General features: G+C 56.5%; 1 protein-coding gene across 8 annotated transcripts in view; it reads right to left on the bottom strand.

Annotated features, from left to right (window-relative positions):
- Positions 1 to 480: 480 nt before the first annotated feature.
- MAST3 (microtubule associated serine/threonine kinase 3) overlaps positions 481 to 22215 on the bottom strand; it is a 29491-nt gene continuing 7756 nt past the window's right edge. For 4 of the 8 annotated variants that reach the window (XM_064396291.1, XM_064396289.1, XM_064396290.1 and 1 more), the window contains 26 exons: positions 16367 to 16455; positions 16066 to 16138; positions 15865 to 15885; positions 14647 to 14725; positions 13626 to 13783; positions 10672 to 10747; positions 9750 to 9959; positions 9566 to 9667; positions 8922 to 9054; positions 8361 to 8428; positions 7948 to 8033; positions 7604 to 7812; positions 7183 to 7321; positions 6844 to 6976; positions 6574 to 6739; positions 6240 to 6341; positions 5845 to 5967; positions 5430 to 5539; positions 5141 to 5286; positions 4608 to 4837; positions 4296 to 4496; positions 3986 to 4212; positions 3770 to 3892; positions 3503 to 3639; positions 3085 to 3269; positions 481 to 2977 (listed from right to left, as the gene is read on the bottom strand). In XM_064396291.1, coding sequence (XP_064252361.1) covers positions 1980 to 2977; positions 3085 to 3269; positions 3503 to 3639; positions 3770 to 3892; positions 3986 to 4212; positions 4296 to 4496; positions 4608 to 4837; positions 5141 to 5286; positions 5430 to 5539; positions 5845 to 5967; positions 6240 to 6341; positions 6574 to 6739; positions 6844 to 6976; positions 7183 to 7321; positions 7604 to 7812; positions 7948 to 8033; positions 8361 to 8428; positions 8922 to 9054; positions 9566 to 9667; positions 9750 to 9959; positions 10672 to 10747; positions 13626 to 13783; positions 14647 to 14725; positions 15865 to 15885; positions 16066 to 16138; positions 16367 to 16455 — 4324 coding nt within the window. In that variant the 3' untranslated portion in view covers positions 481 to 1979. Of the gene's footprint in view, positions 2978 to 3084; positions 3270 to 3502; positions 3640 to 3769; positions 3893 to 3985; positions 4213 to 4295; positions 4497 to 4607; positions 4838 to 5140; positions 5287 to 5429; positions 5540 to 5844; positions 5968 to 6239; positions 6342 to 6573; positions 6740 to 6843; positions 6977 to 7182; positions 7322 to 7603; positions 7813 to 7947; positions 8034 to 8360; positions 8429 to 8921; positions 9055 to 9565; positions 9668 to 9749; positions 9960 to 10671; positions 10748 to 13625; positions 13784 to 14646; positions 14726 to 15864; positions 15886 to 16065; positions 16139 to 16366; positions 16456 to 20507; positions 21545 to 22215 lie in introns of those variants that run through there. The other 4 variants (XM_064396295.1, XM_064396286.1, XM_064396292.1 and 1 more) reach the window with 3 other exon arrangements.

The raw sequence follows: 22215 nt of genomic DNA, 5'->3' as shown, positions 1-22215 counted from the left end.
AGCCGGGATTGAACCGGGAACGGGGCACATCACCGGCCACAGGGCACTGCACCAGGACTGCGCTGGGCATGGCCCGGGGACAGAGCATGGGGCACGGATTTGGGAATGGGGCACGGATTTGGGAATGGGGCACAGATTTGGGAATGGGGCATAGATTTGGGAATGGGGCACGGATTTGGGAATGGGGCACGGATTTGGGAATGGGGCACAGATTTGGGAATGGGGCATACCTGGAGTGGGGCAGGGCACCGAGCATGGGGCACTACCCTGGGCACAGGTCACTGCAGTGAGGGACACTGCTCTGAGCACCCACACCGGGACCCGGTACTGGAGCCAGGCTGGGTGCCAGCCACCCCGGTGCCACTGCAGGGCCACCTCCCCTCCCCTCCCAGCTGTGCTGGCACCCCGGGCACCCCTTGCCATCGCCCCCAGAGCGGGCACTCGCTGCCCTGCACGCTCCAGTGCCACTGGACACCACACTCAGCGCAAGGGACAATTTTAATCCAACAGAAAACTTCCCAAAGGTACAAACAGAGCCGGGCACTGGGCAGGAAGACACAGTCCCCTTGGCTTTGAAGACATTTCCCATTTAAAAAATCCTCTTCCCACCCTGTCCACGCCAGCAGTGCACAGCCAAGCCCCCCCATGGCACCGTGCCAGTGGGCAGGGGGTGCCCGGTGTCTCCCCAAAACCCCGCTGCCTTTCCAAGACCTTCATACAGAGAGTGGAGGAAGAAGCAAAGGAAACACAGAGCAGCTCTGGTTGCTCGTTTTTTGGGGGGGTTTAACAGCACCAGTTGAACGGGAGAAGCGGGATACAGAGCCTGGCACAAACCACACGTGCACAAAAGAATCCAACACGCAGCCCAAAAATCCACCGGGGGTACGGTGACACCTGATGGCAGCGGGGTTGGCAAACCAGGGATGTCCCCCTGTCACCACCACGGTGTGGGAGGGGGGCCAGAACATGCATCAACAAATGGAAACGTTTATAGCCCAGAAAACGGTAGAAATGGGGGAGAAATGCTGGGTTGAGCTGTTGTTTGTTGGAAAAAGAGCAACGAGGTGGGGAGAGAAAGGGGTGAAATTCCCAAATTGCAAGTGAAGCAGCACAGGTGCTCACTGGGTTGGGGAGATTAAAGAAAAAATAAAAAATAAATTGGGATTTTGTAGGTGTCTGTGCACTGATCAACCAATACCATGGGATTTTGTGGGATTTCTGAAAGAGCAAAAACTGACCCTAAAAATCCCATTAGTATTCCCATCGGGGGAATATCTCAGTTTTCCCCACCTGGAAGGGCCAATGGAGCCAGGTGGCTATAAAATCTCCAAATAAAATAATTAAACCCTTTTTATATCTCCTATAAGCTTATAAAATGATCCATATGCACATCATCTGATGATCCATATGCAAAGCATATCCCCCCTCTGCATCCCAGCCTGGAGCACCAGCATTTCGGGGATGTTGCTGTGGATTTGGGGTTTTGTTTTAATTTTAAATATTAGAATTATGGGCTTTTTTAGGAGATCTGGGGTGTTTCCAGCTAGAATTGAAGTTTAAAAGTAGGGGAAAGCGAGTGGGTTAGAAAACAGTGGGCTGGGAGCTGGGAGACGCACGGGAAAGGCTGGGACTCCCAGAGCTGGGTTGGCCCCTGCGACAGTCCTGCACTGCCCGTTTAGCTTATAAAAAGTAATAAATTAATTAAGGAATATTTGCATCGAGTCCTTTCTGTACACAGAGGTTGGGGCCCAGCTGGGGAAACGCCGCTGCCGGAAAAGCTCCTGCGTCTCTATAAAAATATGAGCATCTTTCAGGGAGTACAAAAAGCCTTCCAGGGGGGCGAGGTGCCGGGGCACAGCCGGCCCGGCCAGGGTCCAGAGTGGCTCCGGGGACATTTTTCTCATGGAACTGCCGCACAGAACGGGGTGCTGGGGAGGCACTGGGATGCTGCTGAACCATCCCTGGTGCCAGCGTGGGGCTCAGGCGTGCTTGGCCCCGCTCCACACGCCCCGGGGAGCTGGGAGATGAGCACCCGTTGGCTCCTGGCCCTGTGCTGGCACCTGCCAGTGGCCGGGCGATCCCTGCCCGCAGTTCCGCTGCTGCTGGGAGCCACGGTCCCGGTGCTCACACCCATCCCACCACGGCAAGGAGATGCTGCTGCTGGGCTGCTCCGTGCTGCTGATGGGGTAGGAGCCCTGGCATTCCCACTCGGCCACCGCCGGCTCCTGCTCGTCGCTCTCCGAGCCCTGCACCGCGATCTGCGGCACCGTGCCGGGCTTCGGCTTCGGCGGCGGCTCCGCGCCCTGCCCTTCTTCACCCTTGCCGCCATCTTCGCTTCCTGCCGCCGTCTCCTGCTCGTCAAAACTCACTTCTTGAACCGCCTCCTGCTTCTTGAAGGAGTCCCTGCGCTCCGACAGGTTCAGGCGCCGCATCACCACCATCTCCTGGTCCCGGTCGTGGCGCTCTGCCAGGCGGGAGCTGGCGGGGTGGTACCCGTGCTCCGCGGGGTACGGCGGCGCGTCGCCCTCCGCGATGGCCTCCCCATCCAGCGTGGGCATCTCCAGCCCCAGCTTGCGGCCGCCGCCCGTTTTCTTCTCGGCCAGGATGGTGACGATCTTCTCGGCCGACTGGACGCGCTTGAGGAGGGGGGAGCGGGGGCAGTCGGCGCTGCGGGGCCGCGAGCTCTGCCGGACGATGGTGGGGGGGGACAGGGTCTTGCCCTGGAAGGAATGCGGGGTTTTGGGGTACCCAGGCAGCGGAGATGGGGAGCGCTGGGGGGAAGGCGGGCGCTGGGCCGAGGAAGGGGTGCAGGCCAGGGGCGAGGGGGGGATGCTGCTGGTGGATTTGCGACGTCCCACTTTGTAGCGTGGCCCACCCAGTTTGGGGGCCAGCCCGTGCAGGGAGCTGGGGCGCACGTGGCCGGCGGGTGACGTTGGGGTGCTGGAGGAGGGAGAGGTGCTCTGAGGGGACACAGCATCTGCCGTACAAAGAGAAAAGGTCACTGTAGGGGTGGAGGGACACGGCCTCCCCGAGGGACACGCAGCATCCTGCCCTGCCCCGAGCCAATATCCCCCCTTGGGGTACCTGAGGGCAGGTCGGGAGCGGGGCTGCGGCACGGCGGCGTGGGACCCGGGGACAGGCTGTGCGTGGGGGACTCCGGGAGGCTCTCGCTGGAGGACAGCGAGTGATGGAGACCGGAGGAGAAGCTGCGGCTGGTGTGCAGGACCGACGACTGCTTGGAGATCTTCTTGAAAAGGGATTTTCTCCTGCTGGAGGGACAGGAATGACTTTGGCTTCTCCTTAAAGCTGTTGGTCTCAAGTCTGCTGACCTTGTGGCAGCAGGACCAGACCCCACTGGACATCCCAGTGTGGCAGATCCAGAGCATCCAACCCAGTGTTGGCAGGACCAGACCCCACTGGCCACCCTGATATGGCAGATCCAGAGCATTCCCCCAGTACCCCACACACCAGGACAAATGCCACTTTATCCCAGTTTACCTACCTGTCTTGGCCATCCCTTTTCCTGCTCTTTTTACTCCTCCGTGCCATCCTTGTCTTGGAGCTGTTTTTCCTTGCAGGACCGATTTTAATGGAGGTGTTTTCCAGGGCGGTGGTCCGCAGGGCCACTTTATTCCCACTCTGAGGGATGGAAAACAAATCTTTGCAGCACCAGATCTGAGCCAGCTCCTGCCTCAGCTGCCAGCAAAGGCAATGCCAGGGAGCTGCTGAATTGATGTCCTGGGACAGCAGAGTGGCTCTGGTCACCCACCTTCAGCAGCAGCTCCACGACGTCCCGATGGACCAAACCCAGCACGGACTCTCCGTTCACGTGTGTGATGAGATCTCCTGCCCTCAGCCCGGCCTCCTGAGCAGGGCTCCCTTCCTCCACGCTCTGCAACCCAAACACAGCGGTTTAATTTGGATGCCAGCCTCCTCCTGGGGTTTTCCCACTGGGAAAGGCACCGCTAGACCCCCGGGCACGTACCCAGACCATGTGGTGGACGGTGTAGACGTCGCTGTCGCCCATGTAGACGCGGATGGCTCGCAGGGTGAAGCCGTACTTCTTGCCCGAGCTGTGGATGATGATGGGCGGCCGCAGGCTGGCGATGGCCAGCGAGGAGTCTCGGCTCGGGGAGGAGTCCCGGGAAGAGGGGTTGGACGAGAGGGAGTGAGGGGAGATGGGGCTCATCAGGGCACTGCCACCGAAGTCATCTGCAAGCAGAAGGAGCCACCTCAGTCCAGCAAAGACACGTGACAGTGGCCATCCAGCAGGGTAGATCACCCAGCACACAGACCTGAGGTGATGATGAGGGACAGGGCTGAGACAGAGGCAGATTTGGGCACACGGCTGCCCAGGGAGGCTCTCTGTCTCTCTGGCATATCCTTCTGGGTGCTCAGCCGGCGGCCCCCGCTCGGCTCCAGGCTCCGGGGAGTCGAGTTCTTGGTGCCGGTGCTGTTGCTCCGCAGGCGGATGCGGTTCAGGCTGACCAGATCAGCTGCACAGAGGGGAGAAGGGAGAGCTTGGGGATGTGGAGAAGCCACCCCATGCCATGCAGGACCTTGGCTGCCCCCAGAGAACCCCACACTGGTGCCCACAGCCTACGCACCGGATAACGCCGACTGCTTCACCGTGCCGCCAGTCCCTGCATCAGAGTCTCCCACCACAAACTTGGGTTTCTCTGGCTTGGACGCCACACAAGGGCTCTCATCCTCCGAGGAGAAGGCAAACTTGGGCATGGTGTCCAGGCTGAGGGTGCTGGGCAGCGCCGTGGGGCTGCGGCTGCGCTCGTGCCGGGAGGTGTACGGCGTGGAGCTGCCGGACGTCCAGGAGCGGAGGCTGCGTGGGAAGAGCAGGAGGGCTCAGGACAAGCCAAGGTGGGCAAGGCAGATGGCACTGAGCCACTGCAGCATCCCCAGGACACCTCCCACTGACCCCTCGGAAATAACACAAACCCTGCAGTGCCATCACAAACCCGTGATGTCAGCACAAATCCTCGGTCCCGGCACAAACCCTCAGTGATGGCACAAACTCTTGGTCCTGACACAAACCCTCAGTGCTGGCACAAACCCTTGGTGCTGGCACAAGCCCTGGGCACTGGCAAGAGCCCACAGCAGCAGTGCAGCCCCCCTGGCCACGCACCGGGGCTCAGTGCCCGCTGGCCGGCTCCTGTCCTCATCTCCCGAGTGCCGGTCCCACCGCTCCTCTTTGTCATCACAGTGACTCCGCTCGGAGGAGGAGAGGCTCAGGGTGGAGTTGACCGCCAGGAATTCTGAGCTGCTGTACACCTGAGAAGGAGAGGAGCCATCAGCATGGAGCAGAAATTTGGGAGTTTGGGTGCTGTGGTGTCAGCCAAGACAGCGATGCTCGGCACAGCTACGCTGTTTGCGGTGCCAAAGCATTTTGGATGCTGCAGGAGGGGCTGGAGCACCTTGCTGAAGCGGTGGGAGCAGGAGGAGAACTGCCCGATCTCCACCGATGATTCCTCATCGTTGGTTTCCTCATCCTCCGAATCCAAGTGACGGTACCTCTCGGAGCGAGCTGAAAGCAAGAGCCAGAGGGGGAAGGAATGTCACCCTGCCTGCAGCACCCCACGTCCTGCCTGCAGCGGGGCCAGGTGGGATCTACACCCAGAGGGTGACAGCCCAGCCCCAAATCCCAGGGGAGTTTTGGGGGAGGAAGCAGGTAAGGGTGAGCAGCCTGGAAAGAGGATTGTGGTTGTTTTGTGACTTGGGTTGTAAAGAGACCAGCTTCACCCAGGAGATTTTCATCCCCCATGTGAGCATCCAAAGTGCAGCTGGGATCATGGATTGGCAGAGGTGGAAGAGGGATGGATTTGGCCTCACTGTCAAAGTAGCTGGTGTCATCCTCCGACTCCAGCTGGGGGATGAACTCAGCCTTCTGCCGCAGCAGCCCGTTCCAGTCCAGATGGAGGAAGAAGGAATGGTGCTTCACCTCATGTGCACCTCCTGCCAGGCACAGAAACCCATGTCAGGGGCATGGGGCAGGATACAGAGTGCCCCCACTCCCACCCCAAACAGCACAGTCTGTCCTCCACACAGATCAAATGGCTTTAAAAGGATGGACAGGAGCCCTGTGCAGCCTTTCTGGAGGGAACCCTGAGCAGGAAACCTCCCCCAAGCACCCTCAGTGTGGTAGGACATGCTTTGGACTCAAAGCCACACAAGTTTGATGGGAATCAAGGTGCCAGGTCAGCCCCTGAGGGGGCTGCCATGCGTACCAGTGCCCAGGCGCTCGAGGGGACACTGCCTCAGCAACCGTGTGATCAGGTCCTGGGCATCTGCAGGGAGAGCCTCGTCCCCTTCTGGCCACATAATTTCATCTGCAAGGAAAAAGGAAAAGGGGGTTGCGGTGGCTGAAAGGGTTTGGACACTTCTGGGCAACAGGAAAGTCACTCGGGAGCTGCAGCAGGGGAAGGGCCCTCCCAAAGTGGGAAGTCAAAGTTTGAGGAGCCTCCTCACTGTTCAGCGAGGGTGACAGGAAGGAATGAAGGTTCCACGTGTTAAAAAATGAGCCTTGGCTGCTGGGAACACAGACTTGTCCCTGGCACTCACCACTGATGACCTGCCCAAAGAGCTCCTCGGGGGTGTCTCCGAAGAAGGGGACGCAGCCCACCAGGAACTCGTAGAGGATGATGCCCATGGCCCACCAGTCCACGGGTTTCCCGTAGCCCTGGATGAGGATGACTTCGGGGGCAATGTACTCCGGAGTGCCACACACCTGTGTGGGAAGCAGGGGCTGACACCTCTGCAGTGGCCTTTGCAACAAATCCCGAGGTTATCTGGGACCCCAGTGATGGCAGGTCAGCCACGAGCAGCTCGTACCTGCTTGTCCATGAACTCCCGCGTGTCCTTCTCCATGTGCCCTTCGTAGAGGTTCGTGGTCATGTTCATCAGGCCAATCTTTGACAGACCAAAGTCCGTCAGCTTTATGTGGCCCATGGAGGTGATGAGCAAACTGCAGGAGAAGACAGACACTCCACAATGCTGCTGTTTGCTTCTGGGGAGACCTGAGACGAACCAGCCGCACCCCAGGGCCTCTGGTCCTCATGCAACGGCACAGAACCAGTCTCTTGGGAACAAAACCCATTCTGCCCTTCCCCCTTGGCTTTCCCTTCCCCATTCAAAGCCCCACCCTTGCTCAGACCTGACCCACACCCTCACTTGTCAGGTTTGAGGTCCCGGTGGACGATGCCGTAGTTGTGGAGATACTCCAGTGCAAGAACGGTCTCAGCAAAGTACATCTTGGCCATGTCGACGGGCAGCGGGCCCATGTTCTTCAGCAACGTGGCACAATCCCCCCCTGTGGGAACACGGGGGGCTCAGGGAAGGCAGCAGGACCAGCAGGCTCCCAGCCAGCCCCTCTGAGCAGCTGATCCCCAGGCATGAGGCACAAACGCTCTCCTAGGTGACCATGGTCACCACCTTCATCAAGGAGATCAGGATCACAAAATCATCTCCCTGTGCTTGCCTCTGCTCCCTGGAGCAAAGCAGGGCAGGAGATGTCCAGGAGGTGTCCTTGATGCTCAGGCTTTGATCTCCTCCCCTCCTCCCTGCACCGTCCAGCCCCGAGTCCTGCTCTCACCTTCCACGTACTCCATGACCATGCAGAGGTGTCGCTTGGTTTCAAAGGAGCAGAACATGCTGACCACGAAGGGGTTCTCAGCAAAGGTGAGGATGTCCCTCTCCACGAACACCTGCTGGATCTGGTTCCTCAGGATAAGGTTCTGCTTGTTGATTTTCTTCAGGGCGAAGCGCTGCCGTGTCTCCCTGTGCCTTACCAGGTACACGGCCCTGGAGGAACAGCTGGACCTCAACACAAGCCCTCCAGCCACCAGCACTGACCACCCCACACCATGGGGCATGGACAAAGAAGGGCTTTTGAGTTGTTTACAGATGGAGACAATGGGTAGGAACTCCCCAACTCACCCGTAAGCCCCGTTGCTGATCAGCTTGATGGTCTCAAAGTCCCCCTCGCAGGGCTTCCTCCGTGGCACAGGGATTGAGGGCTGGCTCTGAGGAACACACAGGTTTTTAATGAAGCAAGAATTCACCCAGCACCATCATGTACCACCTCCAAAAGCTTCTTCTTGCCAGAGCCCTCTCCAGTCACAAACCCCAAACCAGAAGCCTGAGATGCTCTGCAAATCAAGAGCCTACTCTGAGCCCTGTCCACTCAAGAAGCCAAATGAGGGCCTGTGAGATCTTCCCCTTGAATACATCAATCACCCCTGGGGACAATCCAAAATGAACAGCTCCCAGTCTAAGACAGCTCTGGTGAGGGGTGAGGTGGGAGGAAGCTGGAGGCAGCAGGTAGGACAGGCAGGTGGGACCACGCTCACCTCACAGGCGTCATCGTTCTCCGGTGTGATGGTGTTCCCGCTGTCAAAGTGATCCAGCTGCCCCATTTCTGCAGGTGACAGGGATGGTTTTCACTTTCCTCATGCTCAACACCTACCAAAATCACCCCCTGCCCTACCACTCTCCCCCCAAACTCAGAGACCCCGCGGGGATTTGGCCACATGCTTTGCTCGAGCTGTCGTATGGAGAAATTCAGGTCATGACGTTAAGAGGTTCAACACGAGGTTAAACATTTATATAATTCTTTTTTTTTTAATAGTCATTCCTGCGTTCTCCAGGGATTATTATTTCCCCCCCCCCCCAGGGCCACAGATTAAGTGTTTTTGAGCTTAATCTGCTTTGCTGAATGTGTTGGAAGCAATAATGAGGGACATGGGGCTGGCCAGAAGGACTTGGCCATTGTCCTGGTCCTGCTGTGACCTCCCTCACCCCCGCAGGTCTCCCTGACACCTCCCAGTGCTCAGTTATGATCACCAGTGGCCAAACTGGGAGTCCCCATCCTGCTGCAGACCTCAGAGCCCCCAGGCCAAGTGCTTCCCTACCCTCCAGTGGGTCCTTGACGAGCCCCAGTTGGCTGATGATGTATCGGGGAATATCAGTCTTTATTCCCTGTCCAACTTTGGCATGTCCTTCTGCAGCTTCCAGGAGATGGTAAAACTCCTCTGGGTCGAACTCCTGGATGGGGAAAACCAAGCACAGTTGAGGAGAGAGATTTTGCAAAGTTAAACTCTTCCTCTAAGCCTTGCAGGTGACACCTGTAATTTGGGACAGGCCCTGGATGCATCATTCACTCATCATTCCCCAGGTCAAGGGTGATGAAAAAAAAAAAAAGTAGCTTTGTAGCTGGCCTTGGAAGAAAAACTAAGGGAGATGAAAATTTCATCAGGAACCACAGCCCAAGGTCACTGCTTTAGAAATTCAGCAAAATCAACAAAAAAAAAAAAAAAAAAAAACAACCAAAAACCACAGAGTCTCAGAATGGTTTGGTCTGGAAAGGAACTTAAAGGTCATCTTATTCCATTCCCCTGCCATGGGCAGGGACACCTTCCACCATCCCAGGTTGCTCCAAGCCCTGTCCAACCTGGCCTTGGACACTTCCAGGGATCCAGGGGCATTCTGGAGGCTTTGCCTCCTCTCTGGGCTGGCACAGACCATGAAAGACAAGACAGGAGCTTCCATGTCTTACCAGGCACTCCAGAAGTCGGGCAGGCCGGGAGATGATGATCAGCAGCTTCCTCACCAGCTGGTCAATGAACTTCACTTCCTCGCTCTCAGAACGCTCCTGAGCCTGTCAGGAATGGAGACAGAAGCCAGGTGTCTCTTGGTGGCCTCACGAGGTGGCACCAGGCAGGGAACTGCCCCGTACTCACGTCTCGGAGCATCTTCTCCAGTTTCTCCTGCAGCTCCATGAAGTAGCGGGAGGTGATGAGGGCTCCCTGGGACTTGGCCAGGCAGTCCCGGGCCAGCTCGATGATCTGGTGGTGGATGAAGCCCAGCACCCCATCAGCCAGGGGCAGGGTGCTGCTCGGGGAGAAGTTTGTGATGGTGTCCTGCAGCCGCTCCTCCATCTGGGCTGTGGCCTGCAAGGCAGAGTGCACGGTGATGGCCAGGAACACAAACCCCATGCCATGGGTTTGGCCAGCCAGGATCTCATCCTACCTCCTCCACTGGGTTTGGCCAGCCAGGATCTCACCCCATCACCTCCTGCACAGGGTTTTATCAGCCAGGATCTCATCCTACCTCCTCCACTGGGTTTGGCCAGCCAGGATCTCACCCCATCACCTCCTGCACTGGGTTTGGCCAGCCAGGATCTCACCCCACCACCTCCTGCAGTAGATTTGACCACCCAGGATCTCATCCTACCTCCTGGACTGGGTTTGGCCAGCCAGGATCTCACCTCACCAAGCTCCTGCACTGCATTTTATCAGCCAGGATCTAATCCTACCACCTCCTGCAGTAGATTTGACCAGCCAGGGTCACATCCTACCTCCTGCACTGGGTTTGGCCATCCCAGAATCTCATCCCACCACCTCCTGCAGCTCAAATATCCACATACACAAGGCCCCACCTGGGACCAAGCTTCCAACAGACTTTAAAAGCTCCACCAAAGCCTCCAGAGACCTCTGCCTGCCTGAGTGACAGGGCTCTTGTGTGGTTACTAAACCACAGGTTTGTTGTGTCTCCAGTGTCCCCAACACCCCCCATGATCCACCCATGCATTCCACACTCCCACGGGGAGGAGAAGGTGCTGCCAGGATGCCATGGAGGCACCAACACGCTCCTGGCTGTTACCTTGGGGAACCTCTCCTTGTAGACATGGTTCATCATCACCACCTCATTATCAAACGTTCCGCTCGTCCGTCCGGGGCTGCAGAGGGAGGAGAGCACTGGCGTTACCAGGTTCAAGTCAGCAGCATCTATGCAAATAGCCACCACCCCTGCAGAGCAGCTTGATCCCTCCTCCCAGCTCCTGGTTCCGTGTGGTTAAAACTCATCCAAGTGGAGTCACCAGCCTTGGGCCAGCGCTCCCAGCAGCGTCCCAGACACTGCAGGTCCCTGGCATGTGATCTAGGGAAGTTTAACCCAGGTCTACACACACAAGTCACTTGGAAATCCAGAACTGAGAGGTTCTGGACGTTCCATCATCCCCTCAGCTTTGAAAAATCAGCTCATCTTTCCCTTCCTCTGGATCCCACAATTTCTTGCCATCCATTTGTTTGCAGCTCACCAGCAAACAAAAAAAACCAACCAAACCTTGTGGTGGACACAGCAACCTTCACTAAACATGGTTTTCCTCCTTCCCTCACCCAACACTGCCCCTCCCAGGATCCCGTTATGCAAAGCAAGTCACAGGAGCAGCCAGCACTCATTAACCACTATAAAATAATAAACATGGTGATTAAAACCAGCCCCAGCCTTTGCTGTGCCAGCTGCAGAACTAGCATCTCCTCAGTGAAAATCTTGCCACCTACAAACCCCTGTCAGATAATTAATCTGATTTTAATGAAATTTCGGCTGGAAACACACAAGGCTGTGGCTCTGCCTCTGGTAGCAAAGAGGGTCAGGAGATTTTTCAGAGGGAAAAGAGGATTTGACCAAAACATCCCCTGCAAAAAGAACTGGTGCTGGGCAGTGTGGGTGGCTCCTTCACAGGATGTGGTGTTGGGGCAGCAAGGTGGAGCTCAGCAGGTACAGCTGAGGGTCAGCTCACACAATGTGTGGCCACTGGCTCAATGCCTTCTCCAAATTTTCCTCTCTCCAGCCCACAAATGCCCAGTGCACCTGCACTCCTTCTGGGTTTTTTGGTTTTGTTTTTTTTTTGATACAGGCAAAGGCCAGTTCCAGCAAGAAAAGGTGATATTTTCTGATCCAAGCCCAGAAATGGGATTTTAATTTTTTAACAGCAGGTAAGTCATACAAGGATGGCCACTGCTTGGGCTTCTGCTTAGTGATCCCTTCCTCGCCACCAAAATCATTCAGGCAACTGAGCAAGAGGCTGCAAAGCAACTGCTGTGGAACAAATCCCAGTTTCTCCAGCTTCAGCTCTGGGAGACAGGTATTGCCTGCCGCCAGGAGAGCAATGCCACATCCCAACAGCTGAGAAGATGCTGAGAACCAGACCATGGAAAATCATGGAATACTTTGGGAAACCTTCCACCCGGCCAGGTCACTCAGAGCCCCATCCAGCCTGACCTTGAATATTTCCAGGGATGAGGCACCTACAACCTCAAGCCAAAGTTCCTCCACTTCCCTGCAAGGGGAAAACCCATATCAGGGTTTGGGATATGGGAGAAGTAAATCCCATGAAAGGTGGGGTCTCTGAGAAACCACAGGGGATCCCCTGTCCCACATTCTTCAAGGTCTAGAACAGGATCCTCCTCACCATGGAGGACATGAAAAAGGTCTCCACTCCCTGGGTAAATTACAAGGTCCTTGTAGAATATCAGGGTGTACTTTTAATCCCGACTGGAACGTACCTAATATAAAAGAAACTAATTTCTCCTTAAAAGTCCTCAAGGAGATTCCCCCTAGAAAATGGAAATATTTGACTCCAGCCAAATTTTGGCCCAAGGGCATTTCCTACTTTTCTAAGGAAACAGGGATTAAACCAAAATACCCAAGGAAAAAAAAAGACACCAGGATATAGTTAAACTGTATCTAGAACAACTCTATGATACGGGCATCCTGTACAGACATGAATCTAAATATGTAATTTCATACAAAGGTTATAGCAGGACCAGGACACCCCAGGAACAGCTGGTGAGAGGGCAGAGGGTGCCCTGGATGTGCCAGCATTTGTCTTAGGTTGGAAATGGGGCTGTGTATTCTATCCCTATCTGTCAGAGCTGGGGCAGTTCTCTTCTGTTCATGGGGCAGTTTTCTTTACCTTTCCCACACCCAACCCTCCCTCCAGGAGATCTCTGCTGTCCATGGCCACTGAGTGTCCCTGCAGGGCTGATCAAATTCCATCCTCCCATGGGGAGATGCTCTGCCCAGGGCAGGAGCCAAGCATTCCTACCTGGATACAATCTGAGCCTGGAACACCCCAGCAGCCTCTGCCCACTGCATTCCCAGAGGAGCAGCTTTCTCCTGCCCTGCATTCCCAGAGGAACACCAGGCCCATCTCCAGCAGCCCTGGAGCTGCAGAGGAAAACTCCCCCCTTGTGCAGGATCCCTGCTCCAGCAGAAGCACAGCTGGCCCTGCAGGAGGGCTGAGCCCCCATGGGATGGGGCTGTGCCACCACCCTGACACACAGGGGGTCAGGGCATATTCTGACTCTGTCAGTGTTGTTTTGTATTACTGCATTTTTTTATCTTTTTAAAAATTTTCTTCCCTAATAAAGAACTGTTATTTCTACTTCTATATCTTCGCTGAGAGCCCCATAATTTCAAAATTGTAATAATTCAGAGGGAGTGGGTTTACATTTTCCATTTCAAGGCAGGCTCCTGCCTTCCTTAGCAGGAATGGGACTGTGCCACCACCCTGACACACAGGGGGTCAGCTTCTGACTCTGTCACTGGTTTGTTTTCTTTTTTGTACTATTGCATTTGTATTTTTAGTTTTCCTAATAAAGAACAGTTATTCCTGCTCCCATATCTTTGCCTGAGATCCCCTTAATTTCAAAACTACAACAATTCACTGGGAGGGGGTTTACATTTCCCATTTCAGAGGAGCCTCCTGCCTTCCTTAAGCAGCCACCTGCCTTTCCAAACCCAACCAGCACTGTCCTGGAGCTGCCTCCCACCTGAGGCTCCTGGATCGGGGGCGCAGGCAGGGCGAGTGCCGGCCCTCCTCGTCCGTGACGCTCTCCGTACTGCGGAAATGCTTAGAAAGGAAATGCAGCTCGTCGGGGGTGGGCTGGTACGGCAGCTGGTGCAGGCGCTCCTGGGAGGATGAAGATGACTGGGAACAGAGAGAGGGGTGAAGGAGATCAGTGCTGGGAGATGGGAGAAGGAGATCAGTGGTGGGGTCGTGCTTCCCGGCGGTGAACGAGTCCGTGAGGGAAATATCCCTTGGGGACTCTTGGGAGGATGGAAACACTGACAGGCAGCATGGGGAGGGATTGGGAGTGTGAAATGTGGACAGGAGCAGACTGGGGAGGTCTGCAGTGCTCACTGCCAGCCCAAAATCCCCCATTCTCCCACTCAGCTCAGCTCCACTGAGCTCCACTGAGCCCTATCCCTTGTAACTCCAGCATCCCAGGCAGCTCAGTCCTGTCACACCCAGGAATGCTGTAACTTCCAGGGATGCAGTAACTCCCAGGGATGCAGTAACTCCCAGGGATGCTGTAATCCCAGGGATGCTGTAACTTCCAGGGATGCTCTGATGCCCAGGGATGCTTTGATGCCCTGAGATGCTGTAATTCCCAGGAATGCTGTAACCCCAGGGATGCTCTGACACCCAGGGATGCTCTAATGCCCAGGGATGCACTAATGCTCTAATGCTCTGATTCCCAAGGATGCTGTAAACCCAGGAACACTGTAACCCTAGGACACAGTAACTCCCAGAGATGCCGTAATCCTAGGGATGAAGTTAACCCAGAGATGCTCTAATGGGACACTGCAACCCCCAGGGGTGCTGCAAGCCCACAGCCAAGCCTTAAGACTCTCTTAAAAGCTCATTTGGGAAGCAGGATGCAGCTTTTAAGATGGAGCTAAAGCACATGGTCCTTTAGAACCCAGCACCATGGAGCTTGGGCGGCATTTCACCAAAAATCAGGGGTTTTAGGATCTTATCATCTGCTACCATGAGAAAGCAAATGTTACCGAGACCGTGGAGCTGGGGGTGTTGGTCCCATAGCCAGAGGAGGGTAACGAAGCCAGTGACCACCTTCTGCCATCAGCCCTGCCAGAGCAAACACAACAATCACACACAGGGGAAAAAACCCAACATCTAAATGCAAATCAACAACATCAGAGCCAAAAGCTGGGGAACAGGACACAGGTGTGGCTTGAGGAATAAAGCCCTGAAACCTCTTTTCAGAATGGACTGAGATGGGGTGAAATCAGGGATTTGCAGGTGAGGGGGGCTGTTGCAGGGACAGTGGCAGGCAGCATGGTCACTGCAAAGGGACAGAGCTGGGGCTCCATTGAATCCATTTCACACAGGGGAAAGAAAAAAAAAAAAGCCTGCAAGAGTCTGATTTTTAATTAGAGCAAAATTCAGCCTGCTGGGAGTGAGAAACTGGGATTCCCAAAGACTCATCCTGAGACAGCAGGCGCCGGGGAGCAGAGCCTGGCCATAAACAGGAAGGGAACTGCTCATACACAGGCCAATGCTTCCTCCTGGGGATGGTTCCAAGGGATGGGGACACGTCCAGGTCAAGACAAGGCCCTTCACCTCCCACTGCCATTTCCCTTGCGGGGTCAAGGACAGCAGGAGCTGGCAGGGAGCCACATCCAGCTCCAGCACTCGCAAACTCCTGACCCCATAGCCTGGCTGTTCCCTTTGTTACAAGTGTGCAAACCGCCCGAGAGCCTGGGGCTTGTTTCCACGCCACAATCGATGGGTTAAAATCAGCCACCCGCCCCCCATGGGTGCAATTCATTAATTAGTTAAGCAGGGCGTGGGCCGGGAGGGGATGTATCAGGATCTGCCTCTGTGGGGGGCTGGATGAGCATCCATCCATGGACATCTTCTGAAAATCCATCAAGAGTCTGAGATGGGGCTGAGCACACAGCCAGGGGTGGGGTGATGGGAACAGAGATATTTCTGCTCCCAGAGCTGCAGGGAGCCCAGTCCTGGTGCAAAATTCACCACACAGGGATGCAAACAGAGAATCACAGAGTCCCAGATGGGCTTGCATTGCAAAGGACCTCAAAGACCCAGTCCCACTCCCTGCCATGTGCAGAGACACCTTCCACTTGACCAGATTGCTCCAAGTCCTGTCCAGCTTGGCCTTGAACACTTAGAAAATAAGGTCCCTGATGATGTGGAGCTGACACCTCCCCAAAATGCAGCCCATGCCCATCCCTGGTACTTGCCTGTCAGTCCGAGGAGCATGGCTGGGGTGGCAGGAGGAACCAGTCATGGCAGAGGAAACACCACCAGGCCAGAAAACAGGCAGAAGAAAAGCAAAAATAAAAGCAAAACAAGTCACTTGAGATCAACAGAACAGTTCCCTGGAGGGGAAATGATCTTTACTAGTGAACATTTACTGCTGTGGGGCTGGGCTGGGAGCTCACCTGCGAGCGAAGGGGAAGTTGATGGAGGTGCTGGCAGAGAAGTTCCGTGGGCTGTCCAAGGGACTGCTCCCAGCTGCAGGGAGAAAGGGGGAAAACTCATCCCAAAACCCACCCCAGCACAGTGTCCAGAGTGCTTCGGGCTGCTCCTTCAGGGGAAAGTGTTTAAGGCACTTCCCAATTTATTTCCCCCCTGGAAAAGACACCTGGCAGCCAGCAGCCAGTCCACTGCTGCTACCAAGCCCTGCAAAATATTTGGGTAATTTTGGGAGGTGCTGAACCATCCACTGGGATAATCCCTTACCTGTTGGCACGGAGAGAGGGGAGAGAGGCCGTGAGAGGGTCGGAGAGGGGGTGCCCACCACTAAACTCTTCCTGTTGCTGCTTCGGCAGCTGGGGAAGAAAGAGAGGGAATTAATTTAGGGAATCCATGACAGCCAGAGATGGATGGGCTCAGGCACATAAATGTCTGCTTGCACATGAATTCCTGTGCCAGGGAACACGGCTGCTGTCACCCCACTGATTACAGATCTCCTGCCACAGGGAAGATCCATCCCCAGGCCCAGCGCTGCTGGAGATGGGCAGACAGGGTTATTTTTAACAAAGAACTGTCCCAGCAAGGTCCCACTTCTGGTTTTGGCTCGCTGGGGAGGGCAGAAACAGGAGGCCCCTTGGGCAACAGCCCCAGGCAGGAAGAGAAAAAGGGATGTAAAAGGAGGAAGCAGTGGAAATGCCAAGCAGCCACAACCTGACCTGCTCCAGGGCAGGGAAAATGCCCCCAGTTCCCATAAATCTCCCTGCCCTTGGTGGTCCCCATGTCACAGCAGAGAGGTCAGTCCCAACCCCCTGAGACTGCAGTGCCACCAGGAATTTGTGGGTTTTGCCCCAGCTGGGCCGTGCTCTGTCTGGCAGCAGGAGGGAGCCACGTTCACCAGGTGAAAAGCAGCACCAGCACCCTGACACCCCAAAACTCCCCAAAAATCCCATCCTGGTACCACAGCCCAGCATCCCAGAGCATCTCTGCAAGGCCACAGCCGCTGGGTCTTCACATCCCCATCTCCATTCCTACCCTCCCAGCTCACAAGGTTTCCATCCTCACAGGAATTTTGGTTTTCCCTTCCTTTCAACCCTGAGTCCAAGGCTGCCTTGCAAGAGTGGCTCAGCCTCAGAAATTCCCTCTCCCACATTTCAACCCCATTTAAAACACTATGGGCTCATTTAAGTTCTCTTTCACCCTGCCAAGAGGAAACTGCAAATATCCAGAGCACAGAGCAGAGGCTCCAGCACGAGGACAACCCTCCCCTTCCTCTGTTTCCGCTTCCTCAGGCTGCAGATTCCGCAAAGACATCGAGTTTCCTCACCGAGCTGGGAACAGGAACCACACAGATGCTGCTCATTAAAGGACAGCTTTTAACATCACACCACAGCCACAGCACCCACAGCGCTCAGGGGTGAGCTGGAGGAGAAGGGATTCTCCACGGATCCCAAAACCAGAAGGGAGTGGCAGATGTGGCATCCAGGGTGTAAAGGACAGTGACTCACAACAGGTACCTGCAGGTGGGTGTACAGGACACTGACACACAGCCAAGGGGTAGTCAGAGCTCCAGACAGATGGACAGAGCTCCACAGAGATGGACAGAGCTCTACACAGATGGACAGAACTCCAGACACATGGACAGAGCTCCACACGCATGGACAGAGCTCTACACACATGGACAGAGCTCCATACAGATGGACAGAGCTCTACACACATGGACAGAGCTCCACACACATGGACAGAGCTCTACACACATGGACAGAACTCTACACACATGGACAGAGCTCTACACACATGGACAGAACTCTACACACATGGACAGAGCTCTACACACATGGACAGAGCTCCACATGCATGGACAGAGCTCTACACACATGGACAGAGCTCCACACCTGGTATACAGCACCCCTCACCTCCCTCTGGCATCTCTCCCCTGCAGGGCTCCTCCTGCTCTGGTTTTAGTGGGATTAAAACCAGGAGCCCCAGCTCTTCTGAAGGTCTCTGCCTCCAGGGAAGCTGCTTGGGGCGCCCCAAACCCCTCCTCTGCAGCCAGGATGAGGGGTCTCTGGTGTCCCCTGGGACACCCATCCTGTGACTGCTCTGAGCTCACCTGGAGCTGCAGTGACCCTGGAGGGCTCAGAGGTTCCCTCTCAGCACCTGGGCTGAGCTGAGATGGGGGGAGACAGAAACCTTCCCCTCCTGGAATCACAGAACCCCAGAATGGTTGGGATTGGGAGGGAACTTTAAGATCACTTCATTCTGCCATGACAGGGACACCTTCCACCATCCCAGGCTGCTCCCAGCCCTGTCCAGCCTGGCCTTGGGCACTGCCAGGGATCCAGGGGCAGCCACAGCTGCTCTGGGCACCCCAAGCCAGGGCCTGCCCACCCTGCCAGGGAACAATTCCTTCCCAACATCCCATCTACCATCTAACCCTACTCTCTTTCCTGCCTCCAGTGTTTGATTTTCTCACTTAAGCACAGGCTTGAGCCCCAAGCAGAGCTGCAAACTCTCAGCCAGAACCCACAGCCTCGGCTGCTGCCGGCCCCGTGTGCCGGATGGGAAACTGAGGCAGCGTGAGCAGCCCTGCCCCAGCACCACAGTGGCACAGGAAGAGGTTTAGGAGGTTTAGGAGCCAGGAGGGCTGCAGAGAGCTGCCAGCTCTGACACCGCTTCACTGCCAGCCCTGCCACAGGGCTGTGTCCTGCAGAGGGGACAGCCCAGGGGGCCGGGGGCTCACCTCTCCCCCCTGGCTTTCATCTTGGAAGTGAAAACAAACCTTTAGTGAAGCAAGTTCCAGTAATGGTGACACAGAGCGAGGCCAGCGTTTCCTGTTTCCGCGCGCTCCACCCTCGGCTCCCACAACCATCTTGCGCCTCCTAACCCCCCTCCGCCTGACACATCATCTCCAGCTGCTTCCCATCCTTCCCGCACGGAAACCTCGGGCTACAAAGCAGCCCCAGGGCACAGACAACTGGCGAGCCCCGATGGCAGGCGCCGGGGCTGCTGCCTTGCTCTGCCTCCATCACTTCATTGCACGTTTGGTACCAAAAATGGAGTGGAAAATCGCTGTCAGCATCTCCCGCGCTGCTCGGGCTGAGCTGCCTTGGCCGTGGCGCTGCCTCTGCCATCCAGAACTTGTTTCAAGGGATATGGAAAGTGTGTGACAGCCTGTGTGACCCCAAAGCCTGGAGCAAAATTGTGTGTCAGCTGTGGGGAGGCTGCCTGGGAGGAGGAACCGGCACCGCAGCAGCAGCAGCCGGCCTCGGCACGGGATGTCCAGGGGCAGGAGATGGAGCAGAGCCTGGCAGCTCCCCTGAATCCCAGAATACCCTGAAGCTGGAAGGGATCCGCAAGGATCATCGAGTCCAACTCCTGGCCCTGCACAGCACACCACACTGGGCCTGAGAGCGTTGTCCAAGCACTCCTTGAGTGCCGTGGGTACCGCGAGCAGCTCCCGGGCTGCACAGCACCACGCTCACCTGGCAAAGGCTCTGCCAGGATCCGGGCGAGCAGGGATGGGTGGCTCGGGGCCAGGGCTGTGCAACACCCAGGGCCAGGCAGGGACGTGCACAAAGGGGCTGCAGTTCCCGCTGCTCTCCCGCGGGATCCACCCCTAAAACCCGCCAGGACACCGTGTGGCAGATGCCAGCGCCGTGCCGGGCACTGCGGGCAGGTGAACCCGAGGCAGAAAAGAGCCGGTTTGGGACAAAGTGGGTGCGGGGTGGAGGGAGCAGGGCGGGGTCGGACGGTGATAAGGGAGCAGGCACAATCTCAAAGGGCAGAGCAGGCGGCTCCGCTCCTGCTGCGTGACTGAGAGCACGTGTCTGTGCTCCCAGCTCCCTTCCTTGCTGGCTCCATATCCCCCAACAGCTCTAATGTGCCTGGAGATTTAGGGAAGTGCCATGGATCACCGCGTCCTGGAAAAAAAATTGCTTTCCAGTGGGATAAATTCATGTTTAACTTTGAAACCCGCTGAACCAAGCAGCTGCATCCCAAGTTTCTTCATGACATTTGTCCTCCGTGACTTGTGACAGTGCTGAACCCGGCTGCCTGCAGGGATGGGGCTGGGACAGGGCTGGAATGGGGCTGGCATGAGCACCAGGCTCTGGACAGTGAAATGCAACACGCTGCCTGGCACAGAACCCAGCACAGCCTCATCCCACCCCAGCCCAAAGCACTGTGGGTGCTCCCCTGGACCCACCCTGGAGCACCAAGCAACACATCAGGCACCTCCCAAGAGCAAAATCCTAAATCCTCAGAGGGAATCACAGGGTAACAAGTTGGGTATAGACTTATTTATTTCTTTGCACTGCAAAAAACGCCTCAAGAACCTGCCCAGCACCCTGGGGTGCGTCCCTGCACGTCCCTGCTCCGCGGGTTCCCGGAGGTGGGTAGGAAATTGTACCTGTCAGGTTTGCTGGGCTGTGCTCCTGTGCTGTTTGAGGTGTGAACAGCCATCCACGGAGAGGGAGAACCCTGTCAGCATCGAACCACCGCCTCCTCTGCCCTGTGCTGCCCATCTCCACATCCCCCATGGGAAATTAGGATCCCTCAAACCTCTTAATCCCACTAAATAACATCATATGCTTTCTGTGAAATAGGCCAGAGCAGTCCTCACCGTGGATTCTAGGAATGCCAGTGAAAGAAGAGCAAATCCTCTGCCCTTCATGAGAATTACAGCCTCATCATGCTCCGCTGGAGACAGATGACTGCCTAGATCATCTTTCCAATTACACATCTCCCCCAGAGCCCCCCCAGCTTGGCCACCCCAGATCGGAAAACCCCATCCAACATCTTTTCTTAATTATTAAAGGCCCTCTTTGCCCATCCTCGTGCACTGGGAGCAGGAATTCCCACAGCCCAGGTGAGGCAGGCGGGCTGGGATGGGATGGATACCTTTGCTAAGCAACCGTGTTGCTTTGTGCCAGCTCACACTGACACTGAGAGACAGCAACAATGGGAATCTCTGTGCTCTGCCTCCGCACCCATTAAACACCTCAGGCACACAAAGCCTTGGCAGGGTTTGATGCCTGGGCCACCTGCAGCACCCCAAATGTGCTGGATGGAGGTGCCAGCCTCCACCACCCACACCTGGGGGGCTCAGCGGGTGCTCTGCACGTCCTGTCCCCCTCCTTGGGGACGTGTCCCACCAGCCTGCCTGGGTCAGGCCTGGCCTTGCAGCCGGGGCAACCCCACTGCACCCCATTTCTGTACCCCCAGCCCTGCTGACAAAGGGGGTGGGAGTTCCTTGCCCCCCCGGAGCCCTGGCCCCCTCCAGACACCCTGGGAGCCCTCACCCTGGCTCAGGCCATGTGCCACATGGGATCCATCCCATCAGGAGTGTCCAGCTTGGCACAGGGGGTCACAAGGGTAGGACCTCCCTCTAACACCCCCACCAAACCCACACCAAGGATGGGCACAGAGCACCCCAAAACATCCCTTAATGCCCCTGGCACCCTAAACCCCACATCCCCTGTGGCACTGGGGTCCCAACCAAGCCCACCCCACCCTGCCACACTCGGGATCTGGAGGGTGTTGCCTCATTGCTCATCACCCCCCAAAAAGATGCAGCCGTGGTGCACAGCCCCTCCAACCCCCCCAGTGCTGAGACTCCCCCAAAAACCACACGCCCTGGTGCACAGCCCCCCCGTATCACACAAGCTGGTGCCCACCTCCCCATGCATTGCTGCCCCTCCCAAACCAAGCACCCCCCGATGCACACAGACCCCCCAAACCACACACCCCATTGTGCCTCCCAGGTGTTAAACACCACCCCACACCCCACACGTGCCCCCCATCAGACCATCCACTCTGGTCCATCCCCCAAAAACACACACCCCCGCCGTGAGAGGAGCCCCCAAACCCACACACCACGTGTGCCCCCGCTGCCAAGACACATCCCCCCACCCAGTCACGCACACCTTGCCCACCCCCCATGCACGGTGGCGTGTCCTGTCCCCCCCAAACCACACACCCCAATCACCCCCATGAACCCCCCAAACCACGCACCCCGATCACCCCCACGAACCCCCCAAACCACACACCCCGATCACCCTGCTGAACCCCCCCAAACCACACACCCCGATCACCCCACAAACCCCCCAACCCACACA

The sequence above is a fragment of the Passer domesticus genome, chromosome 21 (genome assembly GCF_036417665.1).
Source record: "Passer domesticus isolate bPasDom1 chromosome 21, bPasDom1.hap1, whole genome shotgun sequence".
Taxonomy (NCBI): Eukaryota; Metazoa; Chordata; class Aves; order Passeriformes; family Passeridae; genus Passer; species Passer domesticus.
This window is presented reverse-complemented; position numbering and strand designations above follow the sequence as displayed.